The sequence below is a fragment of the Pleuronectes platessa genome, chromosome 7 (assembly GCF_947347685.1).
Source record: "Pleuronectes platessa chromosome 7, fPlePla1.1, whole genome shotgun sequence".
NCBI lineage: Eukaryota > Metazoa > Chordata > Actinopteri > Pleuronectiformes > Pleuronectidae > Pleuronectes > Pleuronectes platessa.
Genome location: NC_070632.1, coordinates 4,753,675 through 4,774,809, shown reverse-complemented (window position 1 = coordinate 4,774,809; position 21,135 = coordinate 4,753,675). Strand labels below are relative to the sequence as shown.

The window sequence follows — 21,135 nt, the reverse complement described above, 5'->3', positions numbered from 1 at the left end:
CAGAGAGTTTGAGTTTTCACCCTGTTTGTTTGTTTGTTAGCAGGATTATGCAAAAACTTTCAAAACCCATTTCACATCTGATCAAAAAGACCTGGTGCAGATACATTCTTTAATATTGCACCACAGGTCAGTCTTTTCTACACTTTTATTAATATCTCAGGGAATAATGAGCAGATTGTGATTTACAAAATCAAACATATTCAGTGGGCAGATGTGTGTGTTCCTTCTGTAGGGAATCAACAGTTTATCTTTCTCATGTAGTTTGAATCATTTTAGAAAATATGTTCAAATGAAACGAACACCAACAACAGGAAGAGGAAATGACGATCTGTGGTCACTTCACATTAACAGAACCAGGGAGAGATGGAAGGATTGGAATTAAAAACAAGACAATGAAGTTTGAGGAAGTTATTAAAAGAAATGAGAAACAGCCGCGTCGTTGTTGTCGTCCTGAAACGACTCTTCCTCTCTGGGTTTGTCTCTTTTAACAAACAACAAGCGAGTGACATGACAACACTCAGTGTTTTATTATCTCCAGTCTCACACGTACTCATGCAGCAGTTTTTGCTGAAGGCTGAATTTGCTCCGAATTGAAGAAAATGAAGAACTAGTTCTCCTGCATAATCACATTCATCCGTCCCCACTGGCGAGAAGAGAATCATTCTCTGTGCATGTTTCAGAGCATGATCTCCACTGGAGCAGTCATTTTAATAGCCATGGGTACAGACTAATTCCTGAAACATGGTGCTTATTGCCTTCCTGTAAGAGAGGCGGTGGACTAGTGGCAGAAACTTGGACTATGGGCAGAAAAGGTCTCTGGTTCGTCTCTGGTTCGACTCCACAGAGAAACAACAAAAAGACAAACCTTGATTGATCTGTCCAAAAATCCAAGAGGATTCTCCCTACCCTGTCTAGTGCCCCTGAGCAAGGCACCTTACTCCTCCAACATCTGCTCCCCGGGCGCCGTACATGGTCGCTCACTGCTCTGTGTGTCCTGCACCAGATGGGTCAAAAGCAGAGGTTTAATTTCCCTACCTGCATGAGTGTGCATTTCTGTGCATGTGTTTGGGACAAATAAATGTATCTTAATCATCTTGAGTCATTGCGATGGATAAAGGAGGATGGAGAATCCCTGTCAGGTTTAATACAGCGAATAAGTTGTTTAATTTCACTTTAGTTTTTTGATTTCTCAGGGTTTTAAAAAGCGTTCACAGGTCCCGACAATAACAGAGCAGCACAAAGAAAAGTACAAGACTTTGTAAAAAAAATTGTTTGGACAGGTTTGGTTTTGTCTCCTTTTCACACAGAGTGTTGTATGAAGGCAGTAAAGCAGAGATTCGACCTGAAGCTGACACACTGCTGCGTCATAGTTTCAAAGTTTGGCTTTTGTTTGAGTTTTTTTGCTTGGTATAGAAATAACTATAGGTTAGAGAGTAGAGTTAAAGAGATGTGTGATGGAGTGACGAAGCAGAGAGGAGAGGTGGAGGAGTGGAGGAGACGAGGAGAGGAGGAGGAGTGGAGGAGACGAGGAGGAGACGAGGAGAGGAGGAGACGAGGACACGACAGGGGAGTGAAACATATCACCTGTCAAACCACTGCCATCTTTATTTACTTTCAAATTCAAATATACCAAACATCACTCTCCCCTTTGCTGTCACTGTGGAGCCTCCTATCATCCTGACCATAGTCTGCATGTCCCGGGCTGATGAGGGATTCGAACCAGGAACCTTCTTGCTGTGATGCGACAGGACCTGCACCACCACCGGGGGGATTTTGCAAAGAGCAAGTAAAATACAATTAGTTTTGACTTTCAGTATTTCTTAGCCACTACAAAGACCAGTGGAAAAACAGGATGGTGTGATTATGATGAGAATAAAAGATCCCGGTCTCATTTAAACATCCTCACCCAAAGCAGCAGAACATGACGAGCTGCCGCTGATCATCTATACCTCATAACCCCCCCCCCCCCCCCCCCCCCCCTCTTTTACCGTGAAGTGGAACAGGTCGCCCGCCTGGTGGCCGGACGGGGGCACTGCACCACCACACCCAGCGGTCAGGAGAAGAACCCCAACTCCGGAGCATCTGTCTCCATGATGAGGAGATGATGGAGATGATGCAGTGACACAGAAACTGTTGCTTCCTCTCGCTTCCTCTCTCTCTCTCTCTCTCTCTCTCTCTCTCTCTCGTTCTGATATCAGATAGAAAGATAGTGTCCATGCCACACACACACACACACACACACACACACACACACACACACACACACACACACACACACACACCAAAAAAGGATATTTATAGCACTCTAACACCAGGCTGTCTGTTGCTAGGATACCAGCCGGCTCATCTATTCTCAGACATGCACTTTATCTGTGTTTACAAAAATGAGCAGGTTCGGTGTGGTTCGTCTCACATGCACGCGCACACACACATACACACACACACACACACACACACACAGAGTCAGAGGAGCATTTTGAGGGGGTTTTGCATCTGGAGGAATCACAGAGAAGCAGGAGAGATGCTCACAGAGTTGATTTCCTGGCCTGACTCTTCTCCGGCTCCTCAGCAGCATCACTTCACTCAGGAGCCTGATGGTGGAGCCGAGGAGCCACAGCGCCCTCTACTGGTCCAGAGAGAACTCAGCAGGAAGAGGGGAACTTTTCATAGGTGGACTTTGTGTGAATCTTATAAAAGATGATGAGTGTAGAGGACTGAAACTACCAACACTTTAAATCAATCAATCAATTAATAAAGAAATAACTCGATAATAAATGTATCAACAAGTAAATACCAACTGAAATACTTACATACATCCATAAAATATACAGTTTGGGAATAAATTTGTCTATTTATGTAATTCAAAACATTTTATTCATAGATTTCTCCATTTATTTACTTCGACGTTTTCAGTCCTCCGTATATATGAGGATTCACTACTGTAGAATCTACATTCTTTATATTTTTCATCAATAGAAAGTTGGTTGCTGGTGTTTTCTACGGAGGCCGAGAGAGCTCAACGCTTTGCAAATGAAGAAAACGCATGCAAATCGAAAAAACACGTTTTAACACCTCCACTAGAGGGCACAATTGTTCAAAAATATAATTCCCCCCCAATGTTAACTGTTCCCACCTGTGGCCTCCAGGGCATCTTCCTGCCTGCTCTCATGGTAACCTGTAGAGTGACTGACCTCTGGTGGTGAGTGAGGTGCGTTACAACAAGGAGAGAGTGTGTATTTGTACTGCAAATCAAACCGTCAGCGTGTATAAATACTTTGATAAAACTACAAATCATCACGCTGCCCAGGTCGATTACTTCCATGGAGGTTGTGTCACATAACACACGATGATGATGATGATGATGATGATGATGATGATGATGATGATGATGATGATGATGATGATTATCATTATCACTATTATTATTGTTGTTGTTGTTAATATTAATCATCATCATCATCATCATCATCATCATCACCATAATCATCATCATCATCATCATCATCATCATCATCATCATCACGTGTATTTTATATTAATATGTAATAACTGATGTATCATATAATGTAAGCAATAGGAAACTAGTGAAAGCTGTTTGGATTTCACAAAACATTAGAGAACAAGAGTAAACACGTTGTCGACAGTTTGTCAGAACTGAAGGAGAAAGAACAGCAATGAGGTTTGTTGTATTGTTGCTAACGACTGGTGATGATGTGTTATTGTGTTTTTTTCCAGTTACAATTTGTGATGAAGAATTAATGAAACTGTAACACAAAAGAAGTGCTTAGAAATGTAATCAAAAAATTACAAATTTCCTTTCTCACATCGAAGATACGTGTGGCACTGTGGTGGTGGTTTTGGTGTGTGTGTATGTGTGTGTGTTTTATTTATTTGTTATAGTCATGAGGAGCAGCAGACTCACTCACACACATACACAAACACACACACACACAGCCACCCCCCCATCAACTCTCCAGCAGACAGACAGACTGACTGACCATAACGTAACAGATAAACTAAAATACTGCATGCGCCATTCCAAATTCATCTTTCAGCCACGGGATCCCACCGTCTGACCAGGAATAAACACACACACACACACACACACACACACACACACACACACACACACAGGCGTCTCCCTGCTCCATACTGTACGCCTGTGTGTGTGTGTGTGTGTTGTCTGGGGTGAGGAAGGAGGTTGATTCTCAGTCGCTGATGTAACCGGCCTGGTAGGGTCAGGTCCAAACGAGCCCACGTGCAGCAGCTCTTCTCTTTATGGAGCTGCAAGGGGGGGGTCCAGTCTGTGGCTGATGGTAACCTAATTCAAAGAGTCGCTCTTCCCTCCCTGTCACTGTGGGTTCACAGACCCTGCTGAACTCCCTCTGACCCTCTGAGACCCCTAATAATACCCAGGCCGGCTCGGGGCTCTGCTCTGTGTTTACTGCCTCATCAGCTGCACGGGACAGAAAAACCCAAGAGACAGAAAGACGCTGAGACGCTGAGACAGACAGATTTAATGTGCTGGATTGAAAAGCTGTTTTGAAATATCCTCCCTCATGCATCATGTATTTGCTCCTTTGTCACTTCAGTTTTGCAGTGAGAGCAGAAACGATTGAGTCAGACGGCAGTTTTCAGAGTTACAGAGGGGGGGTGGGGGGGGGGGTAAACTTGCAGTTGTGTTGTTTCTGTGTGTTTCAGCCTCGTTAAAGAGGAGGAGATGAGACCCAGGTAACCAAACACAGACAGGACGACAGACGACAAGTCACTTTGTTCGTGTTCCTGCTCGCGCTCCTTTTCATACAGGCATCAAGGAGTTCAGCTGAGAGGAGGGCATCTACACAACCACACACACACACACACACTGATTGTCTGCAGTCAGCTGTGTGTCAGTGTAGCATCATTAGCTTCTCTGTGTTCCTGTGTTATTGATGCATTTTAAATATTTATTAGGCCACTTCCACCGCAGCAGCAGCAGCAGCAGCAGCTTCTTCTCCTGAGCCGGTGAACAAAGACGATTTATTTCTGCGTGTGTCCCTGAATAACAATGAGGAGGAACAACGGGGACAAATCCACGTGACACAGGACAAATTATGTCTTTTACTTTTCAGTCTGGAGAAGGTTCGACTGTTAATAAAGTCTGTCGTTGTGACACCAATATGAAAATTCAATGTTTAAACCAAAAGGATTAAGCTACATTCTCTATATGCTATTATTTCCATTATCAAACAATCAATTCATAATTTATTGTCAAAGTGGAAACTGACCCATGAATATTTTCCTCAGACAGTTGAATGTGAGGCAACAACGAGTGATCTTATATAAGAGACGTGTTCCACACACACACGTTCGTACAGTGATAGAAACAAGGCCTTCAGTTGATTTGCATGTGTGTGTGTGTGTCTGTGACTGCACGTGTGTGTTTCTACAGCGTGAAGGTGAGAGGTCGTACTAACGTCATTGTGCTAACAACATGCTAACAGATGTGTTACCATCAGCATGTTCACGTATTCAAATCCATGTGTTCAAATGTGAATATTTGATGTTTTTCAGTCATTTTAAGGCCAAAGTAGCAGATTTAACCAAATTTAAAAACTGAAAAGCTCCTGATCTCTTGAAGTCAAGAAGCCTTTGATCAGAATGAGGCTTTCAGGTCTTCTTATGATCGATGGCGTGTGGACTCTCCGCACTCGGCCGACAATAAATAAAGAGGAAGAGAAAAGTTATCAAGCCAAGAAATTCAGCAGAATATGAACCTGATCATGTGAAGCAGAAATATTTCGGCCACATTATTTTAAGACATGAGATCAGCTGCTTAAAACTGAACAGGAGCTGCATCGACTATTCTTTTAAAATCTGTAATTAATTAATATATAAACTGAGATGACATAACATTTGTATTCGTGTAAATGAGCCAGAATCAGAAATCCATGAGTCCGGTTCACGACCTCCAGTTCAACTCTCAACAGGTCAACAACGACTTGAGGGAGAAATTCAATAGCAGTTAAATTCAGAGTGTAAACAAAATCCGTTTATATTTACTATGGCTACTATATTTAAACCAGGCTTAACTGGAGCAGACGGATCAGGACACAAGTTTCTACGTGTGATTCTATCGTCTGGGAATTCTCTCTGATGCACTTCAGAGATTCGGTTAGAAATCGATGACACAGCAAAATAAAACATTTCAGAAGTGGCAAACCGTGTTCAGATGAGAAGATTTGTGTATTTGTAAAGAAATACAAAAATGGCTCAACGTGCATCGAATACAAATACATATGTTTGTCTCAGACAGTTTCTTTCATCATATGAATTAACTCGACTTACATAAAATCCTTACACTCAATTTAATTTAAAATCTTAACCTAGACCCAAATAAATTAATATTGGATTAATCTAAAATGATTCTATTGAAATAACTTAATCTGCGGGTCTCATAAGATAAACAGAACCAAACTAGAAACTAAATATAAAACTCAAACTAACATAAATCCAATTAAAACCAAAAGACCAATATGAATATTACTCAAACTAAACTAGTTGAGTTTAGAGCGAAGGAAAGAAAAACTGATAAAATCTCATAAAAAAGAATGAAAGCATTATGAACTAAATTTAACTTCAAACTCGCCTTGATAATAAACACGTGAGTAGAGACTTTTAAAAGAAGAAGAGATGATTTGAAAGGAGCCGAGCGGAGATGAGAGCAGACTGTGTGTCAGAACGCATCGCCTTTACAACCACAGATGATCTGATTAATTAATGAACCTTTTACTGCTTCACGTCACCGGCTACTGTTGTTAATCACTCACGCACTGTTTGGCCTGCAGCTAGCGCACACACACACACACACACACACACACAAACACACACACACACAGTTTGAGGAGCTCTGTGTGTCCAGGCTTCAGAGTCTGAATGGGACATGATTTGGTGGAAATCAATGACACAGCATTATAAAAGGATTGGGAGCATATGCTGCAGCCTGAGGCCTCGTTTCCAACCCTGCAACCAACAGTAATGATTAAAACACTCATCCTCTCATCCTGCAAAAAACACTTTAACAAGTTGTATTAACTTTAAAGCAACACTATGTAAGTTTTACTGAGCAACAGCGCCCCCTGCAGCCACATGTGGTGACTGATTCTGTGCCGGAGAAATCGACTGATAGGGAAGCAGCTGTGAAGAATCCAACAAACCTCTACAGACTTTTTCATATTCAAGTTTCCTCTCTGTGGTTTTTTAATGAGTTCTGCTATAAAAATAACTTCCATCTTATTTCTACTGATACATGAAAGTTCTAGATGTTAGAAACAGATCAAATGTCTTCGGTTCTCCTCTGTTAGCTGGTGTGTGTGTGTGTGTGTGTGTGTGTTTGTGTGTGTGTGTGTGTGTGTGGTAGTGTGTGTGTTTTATTAAAGCTTCATCATATGTGTTTCATTTCTCTGTCTCTTTGTCTCAGGGGATCTTATCTATTCACAAACAGCAACAAAGCAAAACAAACAACTCGTCAGAACAGACCTACACTTGCACGAGAATACACACACACACACACACACACACACACACACACAAACACACAGACACGGATGCACACACACTTTCAACCTGATGGTTCTTGTTCAGAGTTTAATTAAGATCTGTGATTATGTCTATGAAACTCCCCTTAGGTGATAGTCATATTTACTTTGCGTGTGTGTGTGTGTGTGTGTGTGTGTGTGTGTGCGTGTAGGAGCTGTGCTAAATTTCAGGGGCGTGTATTTATCTCTCTGTTCATTGAATAATCAAACATTCATTCCTTATTTAGTTGCAAGTGCCAAAACGTCTGATGATCTAACGATCTGTCACTGAATCTGAGAGTTTTGCTTTGTTACATAATTATACAGATTAAAACTTTACTCTGCTACACTGTGGGTGTTTGTGATATGATTGTGTTTGTCAGACACATTAATGACAGACGTGCTGATAAACAGCTTTCACTACTGTTGATGGTCGCAGCGGCCATCTTGGATTTGGAAGTCGTGGGGGGGGGGGGGGGGGTTCCTTCGACCTTCAGAGTCAGAATTTCGACTTGAGGGGACGTTCCAGTTGCGACCTCCCACTCTGAGCTCCGAGGTTTAACGTATAACGTACAAACTCCTCACAGTAAGAACCTGGACCAACCAGGGATTCGAACCCGTGAACACTCTTTAGAGAGTTTATTGTCCTCGGAGGGATCATTTCCCTCTGACAAACTGACTTCAGTGAGTGTAGTGAACATTCATGGTCCCCAGAGGATGTTCTGTATCTCACTCAAACATCAAGAAACACTTCACACACACTCTTCCTCCCTGCCGCCTTTTCCTGTTTCCTCCTCCCTCCATACATATGCTTCATCTGTGCCTCTCCCCTCCCCTCCTCCTCCTCCTCCACCTCTTCCTCCTCCTCCTCACATAAGGATCCTATAAAGTTCCTGCGGTTCCAACACTTTGACGCGTGCGCAGTGGCGGCGCCGAGCAACGCGTGTGTGCGTGTAGTAGTATTATTATTGTGAATGGGGGAGGGGAGGGGGAGGAGGGTGAGGAATAGGAGGAGGCGGGGGGGGGGGGGGTATTTTGGGTGTACAGTCACAAGAGCGACTCGACGGAGCCAGGAAGTCGACTGTTGATGCCTTCAAGTGCTTCTCCAAAGTGCCGAATTTTTGACTTTTCTTCAAAGGCATTGCGCGAAACGAAGAAACAGATCAAAGAGATTTTTGAAAATGATTCAAAAGATTACAAAAAATAATAAAAAAAAGATACATACAGAATAAAAACAAACATTTTAAGTAGATTATATTCGGTTCCTTTATGTTTTGTTGTTATTATGTGTACCTTGTATCCATGTCTTGTTTACTTTTTAAACTATTTCCTTGTTTGTTTTACGGAATCACGAGTATTTAAAAACATAAATAATCATATTTCCTCATCGAACAACCTCTGTGTCAAATACGCACGATTCACGACTTCCTTATTAAAGCCTCCCTCGTTGAGAGACGCAGCCACTTTCCACGACGCGCGATCCTTTGTGCTCCAAACCCTTTTACGCACAGTCTCGTTCCACGAGGACTTGAAAGTTGCAGGTAGGAAGCAGGCGGAGCGCGCGCTCGTTTCTGGCCACTTGCTTTCAGATCACACGCGCGTCAAGGAAGAGAGAGAGAGAGAGAGAGGGAGGGAGAGAGAGAGAGGGAGGAGAGAAACACACAGACACACACGCACACACACGCACACAAATTGAGCCTCATCTATCGCAGTGGGTCACTTAATCTGAGCCATTTGGAGCGGGAGGCGACCCGGAGCGCACAGGAGCCGCAGCCAGGGATCAGATCATCACAATAAAGATCAGCGGTGATAATCACACAGAGAAGCAGCAGCACATTGCTCCACACAGGGAACACACACACACACTGACAGACACACACGCTCAGACACGGAAGAGGAGGTTGAGCGAGCGGAGGACGCACGGAAAAGTTCAACTTCTTCCTCTCGCCGGATCGTTTGTGTTCAGAGCCCCGAGCAGAGAGGACCGGGAGGCGAAGACCGAACCAGGCTGGAGAAGATGCCGCGGGTAGTTCCGGACCAGAGGAGCAAGTTTGAGAATGAGGAGTTTTTCCGCAAGTTGAGCAGGGAGTGTGAGGTGAGTCTGTCTGCAACACACTGGCTCCATTCACTCACACAGACACACACACACACACACACACACAGCGGAAATATAGAGAGAAGAAGCAGAGAAACGTGCTTCTTATGTCTGTTTCTTATAATTCACGTCATCCACTTTTATTCTAACAGATAAATAAAACCCTTAATATAAATAATCCAAAATAAAAGCTTTAGTTTGATTTGATGATCCCCTGATGAGACGCAAACATTTCATCCTGATTCTTTAAATTTTTCTAAAAGCGAATATGTTGCTGTCACTACTTTGCTGTTGTGTGTTTATTATAAATTAGTTTCCACTAAAAGCACAAAAAGCACAATGATGCCTTTGGCCTGAAACATGACAATTCTGGTGGCTCATCTTCAAATGACACACCACAGCATCCACATCACTGTCAAACAGACTCACGCTGCTCCCTCTCTCTACACAACTGTGTGTGTTAAGGTGTGTTTCTTCTTCATGTCTTTTCCATGTAGATTAAATACACTGGGTTCAGAGACAGGCCCCACGAGGAGAGACAAGCTCGCTTCCAGAACGCCTGCAGGGACGGACGCTCAGAAATAGTGAGTCCACTCTTCTTTGTCTTTTTTGAAGTTTCCAAAGAGAAGGGGGGGGGGGGGACGCTGATCACTGATGCTACTCTGCAAAAAGACAGAAGTACAGACATTGTGTGCATGTGTGTGGTTATGAGGATGAGCACACTGACTCAGACAGACTTCACACGTCTGGTCGGTAGTCTCTCCGTGGGAACTCTTTGGCTTCTCTATGCTTCTGTAAGATTTCGACCTTAATATATAAAATTAATTGAGATAATGCAGGTTGAGATTTGATGCTTTACTAGTTAAATATAATTAGCATTTTGAGAATGGTTCAGATTTTTCTATTTATCGGTTGGTGATAAAAATCGTCTGATACAAGGTTTTTCACGGACCAATAGTTATCTGTGAAAATGTTTGCTGATGTGAAAACTTTTATTCTATAGAATAAACACTCCAGAAAAAATCTGACTATATTTTTACATTTCACATTGAAAAAAATTTAATTGAAGTTCTACATATTCTGTGGTATTTGTGTGTTTTTTTAAGGTTAAACTGTCAAATATTATTTCATTTCTTTGTCATAAGGAATCGATAATGACATTTTAGGAATAATCGCCAATTCTTTAAATATATATATGGGTCATTAAATGTGTATTAGGATTATTTTACTAGGTTGTAGTACAGATATACGTGGGGATGAAACATCACAACGTAGGAAGATCATGAAAGAAACTTTAAAATCCTCCTCAGTGTCAAGTATGTATCTCAAAGTTGTCTTTTAACAGACGTATGAACTTGTATCATGGCTCAGTTTGTGTTGAAGTACAGTGTGTGTCTGTGTGTGTGTGTGTGTGTGTGTGTCTGTGTGTGTGTGTGTGTGTGTGCAGGAAGTAGACGTGTTATCAGACATGCAGACCCACCAGGCTTAACTCCACTCACAGACTCATCACTTCTTCCCTGTAGATTGTGCGGCTGCCGTCGTCCTCACCATCACTTTGTTTTGCAGTAACACACATTCACACGTGTGAAACCGTCTGTGGTGACAACAATCTCTGTCAGAGCTGTAATTTGGGGCCTGAGTTTGTTCACCTGAGGTCAATTTCACGCGTCATTGTCTAACTTTAGTAACATGACAACGTGTCGTCGATGCATTCGGCAAACACAGGATCTCTATGACGTGAACAAAACCAAATAACACAAAACCACACTCCTGCAATCAATACCATCAACTGTTAACATCTTATTTTCCTTCAGTGGTAAAAAAGTACTGAACCTCCATGCCGAGCCGTCTTTGTCGTACGTGATTTATCAGACACTTGATTGACTGATTAATAATCGAGGGAACAACCACAACTCCGCCTTACAATTAAAATAATAGTTTTCTTGCCGCCAGGTCTGAGTCTGGGCCTGGCGTCGAGTCACACCACACACACACGAAGGAGCCGCCATGTTGCAGCAGGAGAGAGTTTGTTGTCACGCAGCGGACTCGTCTCCCTCCGGTTCCAAACCACACGAACACACTCGTGTGCAGCCACATCCAGCTCGGCCCAGCTCGAGCTGGATGTGAGGAAATAACACCGAGCTTTTTTATGTCCAATGAAAACCACGATGGTGATAAATATATATTCAGGAATTTCTCGGAGGTACATACGTGATATCAGCTAAATGTACTTACGCCTGTGTTTATTATTAGCTCGTGCAGAGAGGTGATCTTTTCATCTGTCGGCCGGATTACACAAAAACTGCAGAATGGATTTTTGCTGGACGGGTCAGAGAAGGACTTATGATCTTTTAATGCGGCTCTGGATCATTTCTTTCTCTTTCTTTAACATGAGGTTTTTCTCAGCTGACTAATGTCGCTCTGACCAGCAGCTACTTCCACCAAGGCCCAACAGTCGCCTCATCAAACCACATTTAAAAACACCGGATCTTTATTCTGCAGAGAACCAATTATCAGTCCCCTGAATTTTCCTTTAAGGAGGAAACACTGAACATTTTGAAAAATGCACTTTATCACAATCTTACAGAAGATCCTGTATCTGCCTCCTGATTTCATGTGTTTTGTCCCGACCCATTTGTCCTGTAATATTTACGTAATCTTGCTAATAAACAAATGCTGATGAAAACACAACGTCCTTTGTGCAGATAAAGAAATAGAGCTCTTTAAAAAATATATAAACAAATCAGTGTAGAGAGCTAATGATTCTATGAACTGGTGAACTTTGGTGCAGATCTGGAAAGTGATTCAGATTTTGAGAATGAAAATAAGTATTTTTTTATTGGGGGGATCTTCATTGGAGGTGAAGCTGATTCTTACAAATGTTCTTTCACTTAAGTTTGTGTGATCAAACTGTATTGTATATGCACAATATAGGTTTTTATGACGTGTGTGTGTGTGTGTGTGTGTGTGTGTGTGTGTTCCCTGACCTCCTCCCCAAGTGCAGCTGAACCTGTTTGAACCCTTTTTTAGTTTAAAACAGAAAGCGCTGGGTGCAGTGTTAGCGATGAGCAGTTTATAACTTTAAAGCGAGTTCGTACACATTCATATTATCATCATGTAATTACTTCAGGCTCACGGTGTTTGTTTGAAACTTCCTAAATCGTGTCCTCGACAAAGGGTGAGGCCAAGCGGCCTCCGGGTTGCTGGCACCGACGCACACACACACACACACACACACACACACAGACACACACATGGCAACTTCTGCCGTCTTAGTCACCCACGAGGTATTTTTCACAAACATGCTGTCATCATCGCCGGGGAGGGGGGGAGAAGGGGGGGTGGGGGGGGCACATCTAGATTTACCATCTTTTAGTGAGACATGATGCGTGTGTGTGTGTGTGTGTCTGTCTGCCTGTCTGTCTGCGTCCATCAGTCTGTCTGTCCTCACTGTATTTATAAGCCTCCCTCTGCTGTGAGAATGGAGATTTTAATGGTTTGACGGCAGCTGTGACATCATGTCGCTGATTTAACCAGACGCCGCCGAGAGACCTCCTGCTATTTTCATGGCCGGCGCGAACAAGCCTCAGACACAATGAGGCCGGGGACACGCTGCAGCCCTCAAGGTTCACTTCTGCTTTTAGAGACGAGGCAGATTGACACACGGAAACAAACAGGCAGTAGATTGTGGTCGGGGGTTATCGAGTGAACGCCGAATTTATCTGAAGTCGTCCTTCAATCAGAGGAGTTTTGTGTTTGGTGATGAGTCACCGGGACTCGTGAGGGGTTCGACTCCACCGGGACGTTTCCACGTTCAGTCGAGGATGACCCAGAGTTTCTCTGCGCTCACCTAGAATCTGACATCACAGCCAGTGTGGAGGAGATTTGAGTTTTAATGATGTTGAGAAGTCGAGAAGTGAAACTTTTGAAATGAAAAACATTTGCACATTTAGTGATTTCTGGATCTTTTTTATGAGGCAGATGGAGTGAGTGTGAATTCAAAGTAGTAAATTGAACTTTTATTGTGGGGAAAAAAACAAGGCAGACATTGATTAGCATGTAGTGTTTAGGAGAGAGTATTTTTATATTCCATAAAAGACATCTGGACATCTGTGTTGCCCCACAGACAGGACTTGTTATCAGATAAAGATTAATTAATCATACAACTGTAGATTTAGTTTTCTGTCTTGCATGTAGTAATAGCAGATGTGCAGGTTTTTAAGAGAAGAAGAAACTGGTTAAGTAAATAACTTAAAGAGCTGTTAAAGAGACTTTAAACACTTAATACTTTAATTAAAGCAGAAACACTGTGTAAACAGTTGTCTTTACATTGTTTAGCCTTTAATTGTGTTTTTAAGAGATTTATTAACAAAGTAAATGGACGGACTTTATGTCTTTATACTGATCAGGCTGCATGTTTTATGTACACCATATAATATGTCTGGTTTTAGAATAAATAATGTTTGTACTTTATCATGTAAAATAAAAGTTTTCGCCAGTTTCTAGGAAACAGAAAACATCACACACACACACAAACACACACACACACACACGCACACACACACACACGCTTGTGGCTGGAATCACAGGGCGACTCTATAATGTTCAGGTTCGATTTGATAAATGAGACGATAATTCAAAAATAAATTTCCTTCTGCTCAGCTCATTAGAGATGAGTCACTCTCTAAACTACTATTGATTTTCATGCTGCGCTGCGTCTCTCTCTCTCTCTCTCTCTCTCTCTGTCTCTCTCTCTCTCTTTTTACTTTATTTTATTTCATTTCCTTTGCTCTCTTCTCCTTCGTCTTCTCTTCATCTCACTTCCATGTCCTTTCTCTCTCTCTCTCTACTTTCTTTACATTCATCATGTCGTCTTTCCCCTGGTCCCTCTTCCTCTTTTTCGTTTCTCTCCGCTTCACTCACTTTTTCTTCCTCCTCCTTTGTCTCTGTGTTTCCCTCCATCTCTCTCCCTCTCTCTCTCTCTCTCTCCTCCCTCAGACTCTCCTTCCCTCTCTTTCTTTTCCAGCAGTAGTAGGCAGCAAATTGGTATCAGATGGTTGTAATCCAATACTTTAAATACAGCAGAAACGATGACTCGGGTGTTCTCTGCGCTCTCGTTTCAGTGTGTGTGTGTGTGTGTGTGTACATGGGTGTGTGAGACATTTCTTCTTTGTGTGTCCATGTACACACTTAATATTTTCAGCTTTCTCCCTCCTTTATGCCTCTCTTCTTCTTCTTCTGCTTCTTCTTCTTCTTCTTCTTCTTCTTCTTCTTCTTCTTCTTCTTCTTCTTCTTCTTCTTCCGCTCGGTGTTGCTCTCTCCTTCATCCAGTGTTTCTCTTTCATGCTCTCTCTCTCTCTCTCTCTCTCTCTCTGATGAGGAACAGATTTGACAGGGTGCATAATTCATATGCTTCTAGCTTCAGTCGCAGCCCTAATGCCCTTAGTATTGATCTGTCCCAGCAAAGACAACACAGCACACACACACACACACAAACACACACACACACACACACAGAAAGACACACATGCATTAAAAAAACAGCCATTTCTAACTTGATTTTCTGTCTCTCTGTAATTCATTGCTTTCTGACTGCAATAGAGAAATGGTTTCTATTGATTTTAATTTTATTTATGTTTCTCTATGTCGGACGTGTGTGTGTGTGTGTGTGTCTGTGTGTGTCTCTGTGTGTGTTTATCTTGAGAGTCATTTTACAGAAATATGAAAAGGAGTAAAAGCTACATTATGATGTGATTACATGTGTGTGACGGGAGCAGGAGTTCACTCTGAGCTTTTGTTTTAAGAAAAGAGCGGTTAGTACGAGAAGAAACACAGGGTGTGTGTGTGTGGGGGGGGGGGGGGGGGGGGGGAGTTATGTAAACTCTGTCAAGTTTAAACCCTTCCAGACCCAAATATGATATTTAAACTTATTCAAACATTCAGTTAGTTTTGCAACAACCATCTGAAAACAATTTTTCTTAATTATCTGCTGCAACTCAACTAAAATATTCAAAAGTGTCTCTCCGGGCAGTTCACTGTATAATCTCCATAAAGATGGACGACCTCGCGAGACAGAACATTTGTAAAAGGAATTTCCCAGATCAAAGCAACTTGACTTTTAGTGAAGTTTGAGTCAAACTCCCAAAAAATTGAATATTCCATATATACCTGTGCAATTCCACTATAATCCTTCATTAGACCTTTATGAAGCCGTTCTGCAAACGTGGAGGAGGTGACGTTTGGGAGCTATACTGCAGCCAGCCACCAGGGGGGCGATACATGTATTTTGGCCTCAACATTGATGTTTATTAATCCAGTGACTAGAAATCCACTAATGGGATTGTGACGATGTTGGTTTTCTCTCTGTTTAATTGTACGTTTTATTTTTTTGAGTCACAGTTTCCACAAAATATCTCGTGTCACTCTTGTGTTTGCTTTTGTAATCTTTCTGCCCCCTAGTGGTAATGTGGGGTAAAAATAGCCTGAGGCAGCTTTAAGTTTTTTAATTTTAAGCTTGTCACTCATAACTGACTCCTCCCCCTCTCTCCCCACCCCCCCCCCCCCCCCCCCCCCCCTCTCTCTCTCCAGGCATTTGTAGCTACAGGCACCAACCTCTCTCTCCAGTTCTTCCCAGCCAACGTGCATGGAGACCAGCGACAGGTTCCCACGAGGGAATATGTCGACTTTGAAAGAGAGACTGGAAAGGTAGGACGAGTGCAACACATCCACACACCCTCTCACAGACACACACACACACACACACACACACACAGGTGACGAACACACACACATTGTCTCTCCATTCCCCCTTCACCTGTTGCAAAGGTCACACAGTCTGAGTTGCAGCAGATGGAAGGTGAAAAGAGATGTTGTGACTGAATCCCCCACAGCACCTCTTTAGTCATGTGACCTTGGTTCATCCCAACTCGATGCTAGACAGAAAACAGCATTTGCAGAAACACGTCCGTCTCCTCCTACTCTTTTGCTTTCCGTTCCTCTTTCATTTTTGTTAAAATCAGTCCAACACAAAGACAACAAAAATGCTTTGTGTGAGTTTCAGAGTGACAACGTAAAGCCTCGTTCTCCTGATCACACGTGTGAGTCTCATTAGAGCCCACAGCTCTCGACAGAGGGCAGATTGATGTGGGGCCTTGTTCACCTCCACAAAGTCAAAGTAAAGGGAACAATTCATCTTGATCTGGTCAAACTGGTCACACTGGTCAAATCATTGCTGAGCTTCCTGTCGCACAACGGATCAATGAGGAAAAACATTTCAAGACAAAGTGAAACAACGTAAAGAGCTCAGAGGAAGTTAGTTTGCTGCTGTTGTCACAGTGACATCCACAACACAGTGGAGCTGCTGCTGTGTTTATGTGTATGTTAATTGTCTCCCCTGGTGCTAAGTGTGTGTGTGAGTGTGTGTCTTTGTGTGTGTGTGTGTGTGTGTGTTTGTGTGTGTGGGTGTGTGTGTGTGTTTGTGTGCGTGTGTGTCAGAAGGCCGTCCACGGACAATGGCCAGCTGAAATGAATGCCGGCTGGCAGCTCATTAAAAATGCATTCTGGGAAAATCAATAGACCTCCGTGGCCCAGGGCTGACGGACTAATCTCACACACTGTTAATTATTTAACACAAGTGCTCTGATAGTTGGTAAAGGTGTGTGTCTGTGTGTGTGTTTATAGGTGTCAGACAAAGACAAAAAGAATGCGCGTGTGAGTATTTTCGACAACATCATCTTCTTTGTCACCTCAATGATGCTAGTTTTAATGAGGCTAGCAGTTACACACAGACACACACACACACACAAACACACGCACACACATCTTAGGATTCTCATAAACATCTCTGTCATGTGCTCTTTTCCTCCACAATCATCTCTTGAACTGAAAAACAAAAGTCATGCTCCTCACAGTAACTTGTGTTTGTTTTCATCCTCCTCCAAACACGAGACACAAGTTGAATGTGTCTCTCGTTCGTCTCTGTGATGTCCTTTCATGTCCCTCTCGAATGAAACATGACAGGCGAGTGCAGGACGTGTTTTCATGAGTGCACTGCACTGTAAAAAGATGTTGAGACAACTTCCCTCAGCGCGGCAGAGCCAGTGCAGAGCCTTTAATTGTTTGTTTAGTGTATATTTTTAACACACAAACAAACAAACATACATACACACACACACACACACACCATGCCACTGCTACCTCTGGACCTCCCTGCAGAATACAACTGTCAAACCAGGGCAGAAATCTTGTGTACGTTGCAACTTTTTCTCTTAATTACTTCACACACACACAAATACACACACAGACACACACAGATCTCTGATGCATGGGGCCATTTCGAGCTTTTGCAACACAATAGAGCTTTTTTATTGTTTGCCAAAATATTCCATGTCACCTAAAACTGTTTAAATACAATTTTTATCCTTTTTTAAATGCTTGGCTTTTTTCTCTCCACGCTTTCATCGACTTCTTTTCTGCGAGACCAGAGAACAAACGAATGACCAGTAGTCGTTCCCAGTAACAGTGGTGGGGAATCTGATTAAAAGACAGTGACTGAACGATAAAGTGAAGAGAGGCAGAGAAGGATGAGACAGTAGCTCACGAGCTGGGATTCAGACCCAGGCTGCCGCTCTGGCCCCGTCTCTCTTTCTTTTTTATTACTTTCCCCCACATGTTTTTCTCTCTCTCCGATTCCCCGGCTCCTTCCTCTGTTTATTTTTCTTGTGGCATTTTATATGCACGTCCATGCTGCACGTCTCTCTCCTCCATCCCTCCCTTCTTCCCTCTTTCCACTCCTTGTGTTTCCCTGCATGCATCCTCGTTCCCACCGTGCATCCCCCCTGCTCCCTCCGTCGATCATCTCCTCCCTCGTTCTCTCCCATCCTCCCTCCATTCACTCCCCCCCCCCCCCCCCCCTCCATCCGTCCCTCTCTCCCGCCTTCGTTTTCCAAACACAGACGGTGCCAAACCAAAAGGGTAGCGCAGCCAGGTTGAACTTGGCGGATAAAATATACTGTGTGTGTGTGTGTGTGTGTGTGTGTGTGTGTGTGTGTGTGTGCGGGGAAATGGGGGGGAGAGCAGAAGCACAGTGCTAATGGGAGCCAGCTGTGGCGGAGGTTAATTTTAGTGCTAGCTGCTAACTTGATAGCGAGCGTTAACCCTTTACTGGACATGAGTTGTAGAATAGACGGCCTTAGATTCAACAGACTGCAGTTTGTGTTGTTGTGTGTGTCTGCGACGACCTCATGTTTACACAATAACACAAACAAACTGACCGATTGAGGCAGTGAGACCAGCAGCTCTTTGTTCTGTGGAGTAAAACTACTGTTTTTCCTCAATGGGCTCTGGTGGCTTTTAGCTTAGTGATAAAACGTCTGTTCCTGTCTAAAATAGCATTTCATGCAAAAAGGTAAATTTAGGTTCCATTTAATTTTTCTCCAAATCAAACTGGTGTTTCCTCTTCACTATTGAAACTATGGCGGTCCACCATATTCTTATTTGTCCCGCTACATAACAACATTGGAGATCTCTAACCAGGTGTTTGAATCAGTTTATGCATTTTACAGCTGCATGCTCGCTCCATCGTCCGTAAAGTTTTTACCATCCACGCAGACGGAGTTTCAATTTGCAGCTGTGCACGTACTCGCTCATTTCTCCCTCTCTCTCTTAAGTGACCGCACCATTTCACTCTGAATCTGTCAAACGCTCGTCGCGCTTCCTGATAAAAGGCTTTTCACTCGTCCAGTCTCCTGCAGGAAAACACTGATACTGGTCATTCTCCCTCTCTTCAGATGTTAACCGCTGACGCTGCGCCTAATGCACCACAGCTTTTTGAAAATAGGTCCAAAGTAAAGTGAAGGGATCTTGAGCGAGGAGCGCTACTGGTGAGACATGTTCAACTGATTAACATGTCAGCAGCTCAGGAGCAGCTACTGCTGATGCTCATTATGCTCACATCACGTTTTCACTTCAGTGTCAAAGTGAAGGGAACTTAACCGAGTCGAGCGTTCTGGGCACAAACTGTTTTTTCAGTCAGGAGAAAAAGTCGAGATGTGGTTTGGAAACCGTCTCCGTTCCAGATCGTCTGCTGCTGGAAAAGTCATATCTGAGGATGTGACTCTGGACAGTGAGATTATTAATAATAATAATACTGGTAACCCGCAGGAATCAGGTTTGGAAGGTAGTCTCTATGCATATCTGTGTGTGTGTGTGTCTGTGTGTGTGTGTGTGTGTGCACAGTGAGTGTGTTTGCAGCACTGCCCCTGCATGCCGATGAGACGCTGGCGCCACACTGACGTATGCAAGTCTACACACAAACATATAAACAGTAAACAAGAGCGAGCAGAGAGAGAGAGAGAGAGAAACGAGTGAAAAGAGGCAGAAAGAGACAAAGAGACATTAGTGGTCATGTGGAGGAGGAGTGAATGTGAAGCAGATGACGCTCTTTCAACTTTATGATGGAGGAGGGTGGACCGTGGGGGGGGGGGGGGGGGGGTTCAAACGCAGAACTGAGATCAGAAACACACATGTGTAAAACTTCATTCATTCTCTTAGGTCGGAATTTACAACATTTATCATTTAATTTACCAATTAACCAGAAAGAATCAGATCTATAATCGATAATCTGCAAGAACAAAACCTACACACTCACTTTTTATTTGTTTGGCCTTTTGAGGATAAAAATCTTTGCACAACAAAGTCCATATTTTTCATATGAACTTTTTAAATCCATCATCCAATAAAAATGCTGATTTATGTCTGAGAACAAAAACTAATTTAAGAGCAAATCAAAAACTAAAGCTTCAAGTATTTCAATCTTCTGTTAATCTAATTACTTGATAACCATAAAGTATTTTAGTTTCAGTTGCCTTCAAATTGATGCGTCATTTCCCAGATTTTAGTTTCTTCTTCGTTTCTGTTCTATTTGCTCTCCAACCTGTACGATTAGATTCCATTATTGTCCCGGTGGAGGAAAGAAGTAAAAGAATTAGCAAATATGGACACAGCTGGGAACTGGGTAAATAGGTTATTGTCCCTTTGCAGCCGTGCAGCTCCACACCTACAACCAACTGTACTCTGCAGGTCGGATCAAACACTTCATACACTGTTAATATGATTTTTAATACTTTAAACCTAATGTTAAAATCTTGATCTATTCAACCACCTAAGAATGTTCAATCCAATCAATACTAGAACCTGATTGTTCAGGGTAATAGGATTGTGTGTGTGTGTGTGTGTGTGTGTGTGTGTGTGTGTGTGTGTGTGTGTGTGTGTGTGTATGTGTGTGTGTGTGTGTGTGCGTGTGTATGTGTGTGTGTGTGTGTGTGTGTGTGTGTGTGTGTCCTTTTCTACTTGAGGTTCCTGGGTTTCAGCAAAAAGGCAGAGAGAGAAATTTCTTCATTCTTTATCAATGTAGATTAAAACTCTTCAAAAGTGATCTCTCTCTCTCTCTCTCTCTCCCTCTCTCTCTCTCCCTCTCTCTCTCTC

At 42.8% G+C, this 21,135-nt stretch overlaps 1 protein-coding gene across 8 annotated transcripts in view; it reads left to right on the top strand.

Annotated features, from left to right (window-relative positions):
* Positions 1-8,992: 8,992 nt before the first annotated feature.
* The window catches only part of cbfb (core-binding factor subunit beta), a 26,586-nt gene continuing 14,443 nt past the window's right edge, over positions 8,993-21,135 (top strand). Inside the window, exons 1-5 of one of the 8 annotated variants that reach the window (XM_053427613.1) lie at positions 8,993-9,097; positions 9,523-9,651; positions 10,149-10,235; positions 16,240-16,356; positions 17,332-17,361. In XM_053427613.1, coding sequence (XP_053283588.1) covers positions 9,574-9,651; positions 10,149-10,235; positions 16,240-16,356; positions 17,332-17,361 — 312 coding nt within the window. In that variant the 5' untranslated portion in view covers positions 8,993-9,097; positions 9,523-9,573. Of the gene's footprint in view, positions 9,098-9,153; positions 9,652-10,148; positions 10,236-16,239; positions 16,357-17,331; positions 17,362-21,135 lie in introns of those variants that run through there. The other 7 variants (XM_053427612.1, XM_053427614.1, XM_053427611.1 and 4 more) reach the window with 7 other exon arrangements.